We start from the raw sequence: 11,753 nt of genomic DNA on the forward strand, positions 1-11,753 counted from the left end.
CGTGAAATATAGTTTGAGAAGCCTCGGCAATCGTGGAATACTAAAACATCGTACGTATTAATCCATTTACCATAAGTAAAACTCATTTCTGCAGTAAAACACAAATGTTTATCTTACCGTACAACAAAATACAAGAATTCCGAACGCAATCCTCTTCAACGGGTACAACTTTCAAATTACCTGTCCGTTACAGAAACAGGGCTTGAAGATTATCTGATCATCTTGATCACTGATGTAGTGGCAGCATTGATTTTTGACATTTGTAGTCGATACGATGAACAACTTCATTGTAGTTCAAATTCAAATTGGTGTTCGAGATTTACTCTAACCTGGTTCAATATTATTATACATTTTGATGCTAGCTGTATTGCCTTTTTTAGAAAACATTATTCGGCAAACATTAAACAATTCCATAGCGAAGCGATCTGTGTTTTGTGGTTCATCAATGAAGAGATCAAGGACTAGTTCAAAGGCAAAGTCCAAGAGAGAAGAAGCCGAAGATGATACCATTAAAAATGATATTGAAGCGAAGTCAAAGGTTCGTTTAAAAATTTTAATTTTTTTCGTAAATGATTTAAAAATTAAAGGATTATCTTCCTGAATATTGAAATCGCCTTCCAACATATATGGTTCAGACCAGCAATGCTAAAACGAGCAATAACTAACAATGTTTATGAAAAAAATAAAATACATATTTTTTTATTAGGACAATGAACACAATTTAATAGTACAAGCTAAGAACTTAAAAAATCAGAAATTAAACAATGTATCAAAAAGTGACAAGAAATCAATTGATAGTTTCAAACACCCTGCTGAAACTACTTTAGAAGATTCTATAAATCCTGAGCACAAACAAAAAAGTAAACTTAATTTAAAAAGATTAAAAGATCGTAAGTCAATTTGTAGCAGATTTTGTTTCACACCTGATTTTCCATTTTCATATTTATTTGTATAGGTAATAACAAAAACAATGAAGAACTAAAACCAAACGTACCTCCTCCAAAGAATAAGCCCAGAGCTGTGGTAGATCTAAAAATGATGACTGAGGAATTAAAACAGTTAGAGGAACCCCCATCTACCGATTGGGAAAAAGAAATATGTTTGAATAGACTTCCATTCTCATTTTATGATTCTCCTTGTGAAGAGTTAGCTCAAAATTTGTTAGGTAACTCAATGAAAGCCTGTTGTTCGCCAGTGATTTATATAGCACTAATTAATTATATTGTTCTATCGTCATTTAGATGTTTGCATTGGTCATAGTTTGTTACTTTTACATTTAGGGAAAATACTGGTTCGTTATTTAGAGAATGGGACTGTTCTAAAAGGTAGAATTGTTGAAACAGAGGGTTACTTGGGTGTGATAGACAAAGCTTCACACACATATCAGAAAAAAATTACCCCTCGTAATATGCCGATGTATATGTCACCAGGAACTGTCTATGTGTACATGACTTATGGCATGTACCATTGTTTTAATATATCTAGTCAAGGTGAGTGTAAATGAAATACAAATTGTAATATATAACTGTGTTAGATATTGAAAAAGGTACATAGTTGATTAATATATTGTTGATCTTCATAATTGATTTTAAAGAAAGAGAGATTTAACTACTCCTTCTATGTAACTAATTTAAACTGTAACAAAGCACATCTAGTATAACATTAAAAATATTTAGAGTCAGGTGCATATGTACAAATTAAAGCAGTGGAACCTATGCTTGGCCTTGATTATATGGAACTGCTTAGGAACATGCAATTTGGAGAGAATAGAAAAGAAAAAAGAATCATAGCAAATGCTAAGTCCATCAAACAATATGAGCTTTGTAACAGTCCATCCAAGATTTGTGCTGCTTTTGATATTGATGAAGATAGTTTCAATGAGCAAAAAATTTATGAGTCTCAGAATTTGTGGATAGAATATGATCCTTATATAAAGTTTACTACTATTGTAGCAGCACACCCTAACAATGATTCAGGACATGGTGTCCAAAATATATGGAGATATTATGTGTTAGGAAGTTCTAGTGTAACTGAGAGAGATATTAAATCTGAAGAGCATGCCTATAATATCTAACAATTTCTATTTTTCGGGTGTTACATTCTATCATATAGATATCTACTGGTAAGATTTTAGGTGAGGGATGTGCTGTTTTGATAAGGGCTCTTGAACCCCTAGAAGGTATTGAATGCATGGCTAGTCAACGTACATCAAAGAGAACATCGGGTGTGCCTAAAAAGCCTTTGAAGGATTTAAAAACACATGAATTATGCAATGGCCCATCAAAGCTCTGCATGGCCTTTCAACTTCATAAAAAACATAGTAAATACTCGATGTGTTCCTGGAAAGGTTTGTGGATCGAGAACGACAACGTGAATATGGAAATCAACATTGTAAAGTGCCCCCGCATAGGTATAGAGGGCTATGGAGAAGAGTGGACAAAGAAGCCACTACGATATTACATATACGGTAACAAAGCCGTGAGTAAACGAAATAAGGAAGCTGAATTATCATTGGAAATGAACTAGATCATTGATGAACGCAATCCGAATTTATAAATGCATGAATAAAATTATGACGTCGATATTTTCTATTGCTTTAAATTAATTCAGTATTTTATTGTTGCATTTACAAATAATAATACATACAAAATAAATAGCTATCACGTTGAAAACGGTATGGTACATATTCTATTTGTTACAAACAATAATTTTGAGACATAATTATAGTGTACAAAATGGATAATTATTTCTTGGAATATTTTACAAACAAATGATGTATATTATTTATGCCCATTCTTTCATTACTCTTTCATAGTCCTCCTCTTCGATGAATGGTTTATCTATAGACCTGCAATACAATTTTTTTTATAAAAGATATGAAAATAAATATTTATGTTGCACAAACAAAAATATTAAATATTAGAATAGCTCACTCTATCATGAGTTCTCCGCAGTATAAACATTCAGAGGCTACTAATTCGTCGATGTCAGCTTTGATTCGGTTTTTTCTTGATAAGGATACAGAACCAACTGATGTAGTATCTTCTGGCCTATTTGATTGTGCAATAAGTAGTTGTCGTTGAAGATCAGCCAGCTTTGTTCTCTGATCCATCGACAACATAGGAGTCAATGCGGCTACGAGGCAATCGCTATGAAATCTATGTCCGCATGGAAATACATAAAAGGGTCGCGATAGTAACTGAACATCACAAGCGTTACATGTATCCTTTACATATACAAAGGTACACCTAAAAGAATATCCCATTATATCGCGACATTAAATACTTTATCATCTTTTATTTGACTACCTTGTTCTGAACTCTTGTATGTCTTTCCTAACAAGTTCGGCTGCTTTTGTCGCTTCTTGCATTTCTTCTTTCAAATCTTGGATATGTTGATTATATTCCTATTAATCATAATTTAAATTTATAATAATAATTATAAATAGATTGGAAGAGGTAATAGCACGTACCTGTAACGAATTACAAATAGCGTCTTTGAAATGATCTATGGTAACGAAGTCTGAAAAGAACGGTAGTATATCTTCTATTCTGACTATATCGCAATGTCGCAAAAATTTCATTGCTTCTTCTATGTCATCTTTTTCTCGAACCACATGTTCAGCTGAAATTAGAATAAATGAGTTAGTACGTATTAGCTAAAGGATTCCGTAATTCAGATTTTCCTCAATTACCAATTTTTAGCCATAATTTTTTCCTTAATTCATCGTCATGATCCGTAGGCATGGCTGCTATTTGTTTAGCAAGATCTACGCTTATTGTCAAAGCTAAATCTACCGCTGTTGTCCAGAGCCCGAGCAATGCGGACAATTGTACGCAAGCTTCAGTTAAACCAACTTCTTGACACAAACGTAATGCATAATGAACATCATAGTGTACCATATTAATATCTTGTCCTACAAAGAGAAACATTTAGATCAATATCCTTTTAAAGTAACTAGGAAATTTAATGAGTAATTTACCTTGAGAACTGATGAATCGCATAACTTCATCTTTTTTATAACGAGCATACAAGGACAATAAAAAATTGTGAATTGCCTGTTCTTGAGAGCTTAATTTATATACACAAAACTCCAAATACCTGATTATTTCTTTCGCCTATAATAGCAAACATTGATTTGAGTACTAAAATCTATTCCAAAATATGGGGATAATTAAAGAAATCTAAATTGCTTCTTACATGTTTTTCATCGCTATTACAGGAGACTAAAGCCGGCAGGAGCTTAGATGGCTTTAATGAGTATCCTTGCGATATCAAAGCAGTTACCGCAGGACGCGGTAATTCTTGTAAAAGAATACCAAAAAATTGGTAAAAGAGATCCTTATTGTTTTGACTCTTTAAAACTTCAAGCGCTTCTAAGTAATTGTTTTTATATAAATGCTGACGTATCACTTCCTCGTAATTGCAATGCATTATGGTTAAACGGATAAGATTTTCCTTGTCGCCGTGACTTGTCATTAAATCATATATGGTACTGCGATTTCTTATTATGCACTCCTAAAATAAAGATTACATATATAGAAAAATAATATTTTGTTTAATAAAACAATTTTGTATTCTATCATACTTCGACTTTTGGTATGGCAAGGAAGCTATCAAATTGTTTCTGAAGTTCCAAATACTGCGGATCATTTAAATATGAATTATTGCTACTTCGTAATATCGCCATTTGATTCATAAATAATTCTACCACCCATACAACAATCATGGTTATTTGCGTTTTGTCGTGCGTTTTCAGTCCTTCTAGTTTCTATAAATAATAATGAGATTATTTTGTTTATTTAAAACACAAAAAAATATGGAATACGAAATACAGTACCTTTTTGAGAAATGTTTTTAATGCTTCTATTTGCCATTCTTGAAGAAACTTTAATGATATTTCTTCGAACGATGAATGAGTGTCTGCAGAGATGAGAGCACTTTTTTCATATCTGTAAAGTAATATTTAACTTTAGTTATAGCCGGATTCTGATCACTGATGTATAAAATTGAACATACTCTTTGTTTTTGAAAAGCATTTCGGCTTGCTTTACTAATACTTGATCTTTGTGTGCTGGATTATCTTTACAATATTGTATAGCAAGCTCAAATTCACCTTTATCGACGTATATCTGTATAAAATTAAAAAATATGATTAATGCGAGCCAAAATATATATAAATTGATAAAAGTGTATCCACTTACCTGCCACACATTTCTATCTTCTTTATTAACTTTATATTTAAATACCGCTTGTTCACTATAAGCCCATATAGAACGAGTTACATGATCTTTAGTAATACTAACTAGTTTGCCAAGAGCCTTTGAAAGTTAAAATATTTCAGTTATATACCTTACATTGTGAATATACTTATTCCATTTTTTATTTATTATACGTACATCGTTATAAATATCTTCAAATATTAATTCCTGGTTCAAGAGTGATATGCCTTTAACACGATCAGTATAAAGCAACAGCGCATGAAATTCTGTTAATACAAACGAAAGCGGCGGAGTTGCTACTTGCGAAACACTGCTTCCTATAAGACTTGTTTCAGGACATGTTATCATTTGTTGATTTTGCAACGTATTCTTTGGATCTATAGTTGGATCAATCTAGAAATATTCACATTAGTACACGGTTTTTATAAACTTTGCATCATATTGTGAAAAATTATATTATTTTTACCTGTGCATACCATATACCAGTTTCAGTCAACCAACCAAAAGACTTTGGTAAAGCTCCCATTGAAGGATAATAGAATTGCATTTTTGAATAATTTAAATTACTTATCACTTCATTAAAACTCTCTGTAAAAGTATTACTTCTATGACTGCTCAAATTATTAATACCAATTTAAGTACCTACAGCCACAATTTACCTTGCACATTTAAATACTTATTAAAAACTTGTTGTAACAAAGGTTTTTCTTCCGGATTCTGCACTTCTCCAATATATTGATAAATACGCATAAGAGTGGTGACAATAATCATATACTTGTCTGAATTTGGTACTTTATGAAATTCTATGCCAGTAATTGGTGGTTTACTGGCCTCCCCTATATCAAATACCTAAAATGAAAGGAAATTGGCTGTAGAATATTGCATTCATTTTACATTATATTATGATTTCATGAGATGAAACACAACATTAATAAGCTGAGCAATGCAATGGCGTACAGTGAAGAATTACAATAAAAAAAAGATTACAGATACTGATATAAATTTTTGCTCATGCAAAAGATGTGATTCTAACTCACCAATCCTTCTACCTCCTTAGCACCATAAAGAGGTAGGTAGTTAGGAAGCTTTAGAAATAATGAATAATGATATAAAGGAAGTACTTATATTACCATGGACTGACAATATATACTGATAATGAAATAATTAAAAATTAATTTTATGTTTTATTATACCTGACGCCAATATTGCTCCAAACTTGTATTAAATATTTTGTCACCATCTAAACCAATTTCTGTTTCAAAGATGAGACCTTTAGAAGTTCCTAACAGTATTGGACCCGTAGTAGTTTCAGAAGTATTTTGAAAGTTCCATCCAACAGCAGTGATTTCGTGTCCTTTAAATTTGCCTGCCTAGATAACAAATTTTGAACATCATGTTTTTTATACTATGATATGTGTTTTATACTCAGTACCTGTTTCAATTTTGAAGTCTTCTTATGTAAATAAAATAATTCAGGTGGTGTACTATCTTTGAGACTTGGATTCTTTGGAACTAAAGCAATTAGCAAATGATTTCCCAAAGGATCAAGGAACATCCCTGACATTTTCATATTTACTGCATATTTTGATATATTTATTTCTGAAATAATTACTTCATATGATTTATCAGTTTTATATATTGCACGAATCATAAAAATTACTACCTTCTATAGTAGGATTTCTCATATCAATACGCAAGAGCATGTTATTGGCCATAGCAATAACAGTTATATTATTATTAACAACCAAGTGTACAATGTTATCTGATGGCTGGAAATTAACTCTCTGTTTTATAAAAATCGGTCCGTCGTCTTGTAACTTCATCTGAATAAATCCTGCTGTACTCTAAAAATGTAATAAAGCATAAGACAGTTAACATGAATTTTATGAATATTAAAGAGAGAATTGAGGTTCTGAATCTTGAAGGTTTTTAATTGAACTATAAATAATGGGAAAAATGGATTATGTATAAAAAGTCTTACAATGTCTGGACGAATTGGAGGTGCATGTATTTGTTTTGATCGTTGAGATGCTTGTTCATATTGGTCAAACATTGATGTCATTTTGTTAATTTATTTAAAACTCTTCACTTTTTCCTGTAATAAAAATATAATAAGTATACTCTGCTATTTAATTACAAGATATTTACACTTACACAAATTTTAATTCCTTCTCCTCTCTTCGAATCAGATTAAATATATATTATTAATAAGTGTACTTAAATTATATATACTTTATCGTATATACACATGCCCACAAAAATGTCATAAACCACAACCGTTAACCTTAATTTTTGCATGATAAATTATAAATATACATTCACATCATTCTTCGATCGAATTACATCTGTTTAGTCATTCGATTAACTTGTAAGAGCATACAAATTTATAATATGTATGTACATGCACTGATAAATACAATTAGCTGACAGCGATACTCGTTGCATTCACTTGCATTGGTAGCAATGATTAAGTCCATTTCATATTTAGAGCAAGGGATGCAATTCGAGAGAATATTAGTATATAATACATAAATATAAAAATCGAGTGAACAATTTAATAAAACTGTACATTACATAGCTAACATAAATGTACTATAATTCAAAATTAAATAAATAATAATACAAAACCGTTCTTAGATGCATGAATGAATGAATGTATGTATGTATTATGTATATCTATGGACCTAGCGTATGGCGTAGTTCTAGATGTTATCTATATAATATTATCTACCAACGATTCATCTCGATTATCTTCAGAAACGTGGTGTAAAAATCAGTGTTTGCATTGAAATACACTTGAATAGATCTGTGTGATAAGTGAAAAGTAAAAACTGTTTAAATGTCTAACACTAATACCATGGAAAGTGAAAATGATCCAGTGGTTAACGAGGTTTGTAAATGGATTTTCACATTTAGTCTTAAGTTACTCGTTCTTTCGTAAAACGTGGTATTTGAAGGTTATGTATTTGAATTGTTTTATGAGGTATTTCACTATATTTAATGAAATTTTTCATTTGGATAATGAATGAGTTCGTATTGTTATTTCTATAATACACAATAAATCTCCAATTCATAATTATACACTAATTATTTTGTAATTTAATAATTAATAGATACTTCAAGATACTGTTTTGGTTGTGTGAACCTCACGAGAAAATTTATTTATTACTCAAATATATATTTTTCTTTTAGATAATTACTTTAAAGGAAAAAATTAAATACGTGAAATTTTTTTAGATTCCAGTGTTTCTCTCAAAAACCCTTGCAGACAAACTTTTTATTTTCCAATATCCTCTTCGACCTGCTAAAGATGGCTATGACAATGCAACTCTCTTAAAATCCTCGATAAAACCACAGAATCAGGAGGTTCTGATGGAAGTAGAAATAGATACTCATAGTGTTAATTATGACCAAAGTAAAAGTGAACAGATTGCGCTTAATGCAGATGGTGATGCAAAGGGCGATCAAGATGAAGGAGAGAGAGCATTTGATAGGTGTTTAATAATATAAAACCTAAAAGAATTCTTCTACATAGAATAGTTACACTATAAATAATATTTATGTTATAGTCATTTAATGGATAAAACAGTCCTACAGTCTTCACGAGCAATACCAAACTGTTGTAATTATGCAGTTGGTGTTTTCCAAGATGGAGAATTACATTTGACACCGCTAAGAGGGATGGTGCAAATGCGTCCACAGTTCAATTATCTTGACAAAAGTGATAAACGTGTTAGAGAAGAAGCCAAAAATATAGGAGAAGGTAATTACTGTACATAATATACATATAAACATGAATATAAACCAGATTAAGAGATTTAATTTTTAATTTATAGAAGCAGAAGAGGAGGAGGAAGGTCCAAAACAAGTAAATGTAACATTTGCCAGACAGAAACCAGAGTTTATGAAGAAGATGCAAGAGCAATCATTTCAGCATTATACTCAGAAAAGTCTAGAAGAGAGATGGATTCATACAAAATATAGTCCTGCAAATAGCAATCAAGCAGAGGTTGATATAATCTTCAATCAGTTGTATCATTAAATATATAATAATTATTATCATTTTGTAACATGCATATTTGTTTGTTTTCAGCTTACACGTCTAGAAATGTTCTGTTCTGCAACAGACGAAACTGTAAATACATTAAATTTATCAAAACCACAATACTTAGAATTATTAGCACCAAGAGTAAAAGAAGAACCATACTCAAGAACATCGGATAATACAACATCCCTTAGTTATATTAGGACATTACCTCTTCTAGATCAAATAAGAATTCTCCTGAAAGATGGTCAGCAATCTTAAGATACATATTCATTACTTTTAGAGTGATCTTTACTAATTCAAATGAATTATTTCCAGCCAAAGTTATATCATTTGTACAGCTACGATCGATCTTGTCGCCGGATCAAGAGACAGCGTCTATCTTAAAGTATTTACAACAGGTGGCTGTTTTAGTACAAGGGAATTGGGTTGTAAATAGCGAACTACTGTATCCTAAGGATACCATATCCTCGCATAATGGCATTTCTGCTGATCTAATGTGTAGAGCTAGGGATTATATTGTAAGTATTGACAATTCTAGAAATTACACCAGTTTGTACCAATTAAATTCACGAAAATCTATCATTTCAGTTATTATCTTTCACGGAACACGAAGTTCTAGATAGAAAAACAATTTCTTCCATAGTTAAATTACCACCTGACGAAATCAATGAAATATTTGAAAACTTAGCATCGCACGAGCCTAAGAACGGATGGCGACTAATAATTCCGCCTACCAAGGATTTTACAGAAAGGTACTTCATTGTGAAAATAAAATTTTGTAGGACATACTAACATGTGCTTTTCTTAAATAGATATCCGGAGATAGCGCAAAGGCAAGAAATGTTTTGGGAAGCGAAACGAAAGCATCTGCGCGAGGCGATGGAGGTTCAAAGTCAAATTCCGCAGCGTCAAAGGCGAAAGTCGAATAGGGAATCCGTTGGATCTGAAAATGAGGAGAAAAATATAGGTCGAGGTAGAAAAACGTTAAGGGATTCGTCGATGTCTGACAACGACAGCGCGACAGAACCGGTGAAACATAAAAAGATTATTCGAGCTCGAAAAGTCTCAGAGAACACGTGACCAAAGCCGATGCGCGATTAAAATCTATGATCACACATCGTGCTGTTAATATATTTCGAATTGTAGAGTTATCACAGATACACACACACTCACACGACTAGATCTAGTATAACAATGTGTCTGCTTTGATACACTACCGAAATTTTACAATATACGTACATCTTTAAATGACTTAAGTAAAAGGGTTCTCTAGTCTCAAATGAACCGTCGAACTGCCAGCAATGTCTAGACCTCTGTTGTCCTACGTATTTATAAACGAAACTCGAGTCGCATTGCTTGCGTTTCGCAAGGTCGTCTGTTACAGGAAATATGATAGCTAAAAATATTAATTTCCATAGTTATCGTATTATTTATTGAAGTATATACAGACAGATAGCAAAGTATGGTTCTATCACACGTGATTACCGCAGAGCATTTATTGTCTAACATCACACTGTCGATTGTGAAAACATACGTACAGTCGTGTACAGTCAGTGGCAAAAATATGAATTACATATTTTATAAATGGCATTTTTCTTAATTAAAATTGGATGGGTTCCATAAAAATGACGATTTCTCATAAATATGTTTCTTCGGAAATTTAAATAAATCATTTAATGAATTTTATTGTTTTTACAATATTCTTCATTTTTGTCGGAATCTGTATTGAATTTGCCAAGTGTATATAGGCTTTTGTGACCGACTGTACCAGCCTTAAGATTGTATAAAGCACTCAATTATTGTTTACAGTGATTACTTTCGGCACATCGTGGATCGATGGTGCATCCGAAAGCGCGGACTGAAAAACGACTGATCTTTTCTATTTTAATAAAAAGTATTTTTACGTATTAAGAGAGATCGATGTGAGATCGAGATCAACTATAGACAGAAATATATGTATAAACTATCGGACAAATGCTATATTTATTACTACGATGTTCAAAATGTATACGTGTATACATAGTATCAAGATATATTTCCGTAAAATTTCCTGTATCCTCTCGTTTCTTCACGCCCGATCATTATAACTATCGCATCGAATACTTCGAGATATTATTTATTTGTTACTGTTTACGGCATGCCCCTGACTTTCGTAATATTTATCATGTTCGAAATACGTTATTTTTCGTAACGATCTTACATAAAATGATCTTTCTTTCTTTTTTATCAGTTTAATCTCTACTTACACGAATCTGCGTCCAGTAGGGTAAACATGCATTGCCAGCTGGTATCTCGTATAGTGATTGTATAAACACAGTTGTGAACAAGAAAATAACTGTACGAAAAATCCAATTGGCAATTCGTTGGTACATATTGTAATTCCATTTAAGAGGTTCGAAAGTATACTCGTTTAAAAACAGGAAGTGCAGAAACAGTTAACATTTACACTTGTATCGGTTTATTGCATACTGGTTCCCTGAACT

At 31.8% G+C, this 11,753-nt stretch overlaps 3 protein-coding genes across 5 annotated transcripts; 2 read left to right on the top strand and 1 right to left on the bottom strand.

Annotated features, from left to right (window-relative positions):
• The first annotated feature begins 262 nt into the window (after positions 1–262).
• On the top strand, positions 263–4,063 carry LOC117226214 (putative 3-methyladenine DNA glycosylase). Of its 2 annotated transcripts, none has more exons than XM_076525288.1 (6): positions 263–538; positions 707–860; positions 956–1,165; positions 1,281–1,490; positions 2,135–3,221; positions 3,743–4,063. In XM_076525288.1, the coding sequence occupies exons 1-5, from the start codon at positions 356–358 to the stop codon at positions 2,524–2,526; spliced, it is 1,149 nt and encodes a 382-aa protein (XP_076381403.1). In that variant the 5' UTR covers positions 263–355; the 3' UTR covers positions 2,527–3,221; positions 3,743–4,063. The 2 variants fall into 2 exon arrangements, with proteins under 2 accessions (XP_076381403.1, XP_076381402.1); XM_076525287.1 differs by having other exon boundaries at positions 264–538; positions 707–890.
• dor (vacuolar protein sorting-associated protein 18 dor) lies at positions 2,585–7,633 on the bottom strand. 2 transcript variants are annotated; one of them, XM_033480330.2, is made up of 20 exons: positions 7,377–7,633; positions 7,204–7,317; positions 6,886–7,066; positions 6,655–6,821; positions 6,416–6,592; positions 6,260–6,307; positions 5,882–6,071; positions 5,689–5,810; positions 5,400–5,615; positions 5,205–5,321; positions 5,020–5,132; positions 4,841–4,952; positions 4,589–4,771; positions 4,201–4,518; positions 3,983–4,118; positions 3,695–3,916; positions 3,473–3,624; positions 3,309–3,406; positions 2,934–3,248; positions 2,585–2,848 (listed from the first exon to the last, which is right to left on the bottom strand). In XM_033480330.2, exons 2-20 carry the CDS (start codon positions 7,282–7,284, stop codon positions 2,785–2,787), a joined length of 3,012 nt encoding a protein of 1,003 aa, XP_033336221.2. In that variant the 5' UTR covers positions 7,285–7,317; positions 7,377–7,633; the 3' UTR covers positions 2,585–2,784. The 2 variants fall into 2 exon arrangements, with proteins under 2 accessions (XP_033336221.2, XP_033336222.2); XM_033480331.2 differs by lacking the exon at positions 6,260–6,307 and having other exon boundaries at positions 7,377–7,630.
• A 299-nt stretch (positions 7,634–7,932) lies between these two features.
• Polr3E (RNA polymerase III subunit E) lies at positions 7,933–11,325 on the top strand. The gene is made up of 8 exons (XM_033480336.2): positions 7,933–8,112; positions 8,460–8,716; positions 8,792–8,985; positions 9,059–9,231; positions 9,316–9,514; positions 9,586–9,788; positions 9,859–10,022; positions 10,083–11,325. Exons 1-8 carry the CDS (start codon positions 8,062–8,064, stop codon positions 10,348–10,350), a joined length of 1,509 nt encoding a protein of 502 aa, XP_033336227.1. The 5' UTR covers positions 7,933–8,061; the 3' UTR covers positions 10,351–11,325.
• Positions 11,326–11,753: the final 428 nt, after the last annotated feature.

The sequence above is a fragment of the Megalopta genalis genome, chromosome 11 (assembly GCF_051020955.1).
Source record: "Megalopta genalis isolate 19385.01 chromosome 11, iyMegGena1_principal, whole genome shotgun sequence".
Classification (NCBI taxonomy): Eukaryota; Metazoa; Arthropoda; class Insecta; order Hymenoptera; family Halictidae; genus Megalopta; species Megalopta genalis.

Excerpts from the sequence above, each read along its gene's own strand:
- LOC117226214 (XM_076525287.1), top strand. The coding sequence starts at position 356 with ATGCTAGCTGTATTGCCTTTTTTAGAAAACATTATTCGGCAAACATTA. Across the intron at positions 539-706 it reads ATATTGAAGCGAAGTCAAAG|GACAATGAACACAATTTAAT; the intron begins GTTCGTTTAAAA and ends TTTTTTTATTAG. Across the intron at positions 1,166-1,280 it reads GTTAGCTCAAAATTTGTTAG|GGAAAATACTGGTTCGTTAT; the intron begins GTAACTCAATGA and ends TTTTACATTTAG.
- dor (XM_033480330.2), bottom strand. The coding sequence starts at position 7,284 with ATGACATCAATGTTTGACCAATATGAACAAGCATCTCAACGATCAAAA. Across the intron at positions 5,133-5,204 it reads AAGATAGAAATGTGTGGCAG|ATATACGTCGATAAAGGTGA; the intron begins GTAAGTGGATAC and ends AATTTTATACAG. Across the intron at positions 4,772-4,840 it reads TAAAAACATTTCTCAAAAAG|AAACTAGAAGGACTGAAAAC; the intron begins GTACTGTATTTC and ends TATTATTTATAG.
- Polr3E (XM_033480336.2), top strand. The coding sequence starts at position 8,062 with ATGTCTAACACTAATACCATGGAAAGTGAAAATGATCCAGTGGTTAAC. Across the intron at positions 8,113-8,459 it reads ATGATCCAGTGGTTAACGAG|ATTCCAGTGTTTCTCTCAAA; the intron begins GTTTGTAAATGG and ends AAATTTTTTTAG. Across the intron at positions 9,515-9,585 it reads AAGAATTCTCCTGAAAGATG|CCAAAGTTATATCATTTGTA; the intron begins GTCAGCAATCTT and ends AATTATTTCCAG.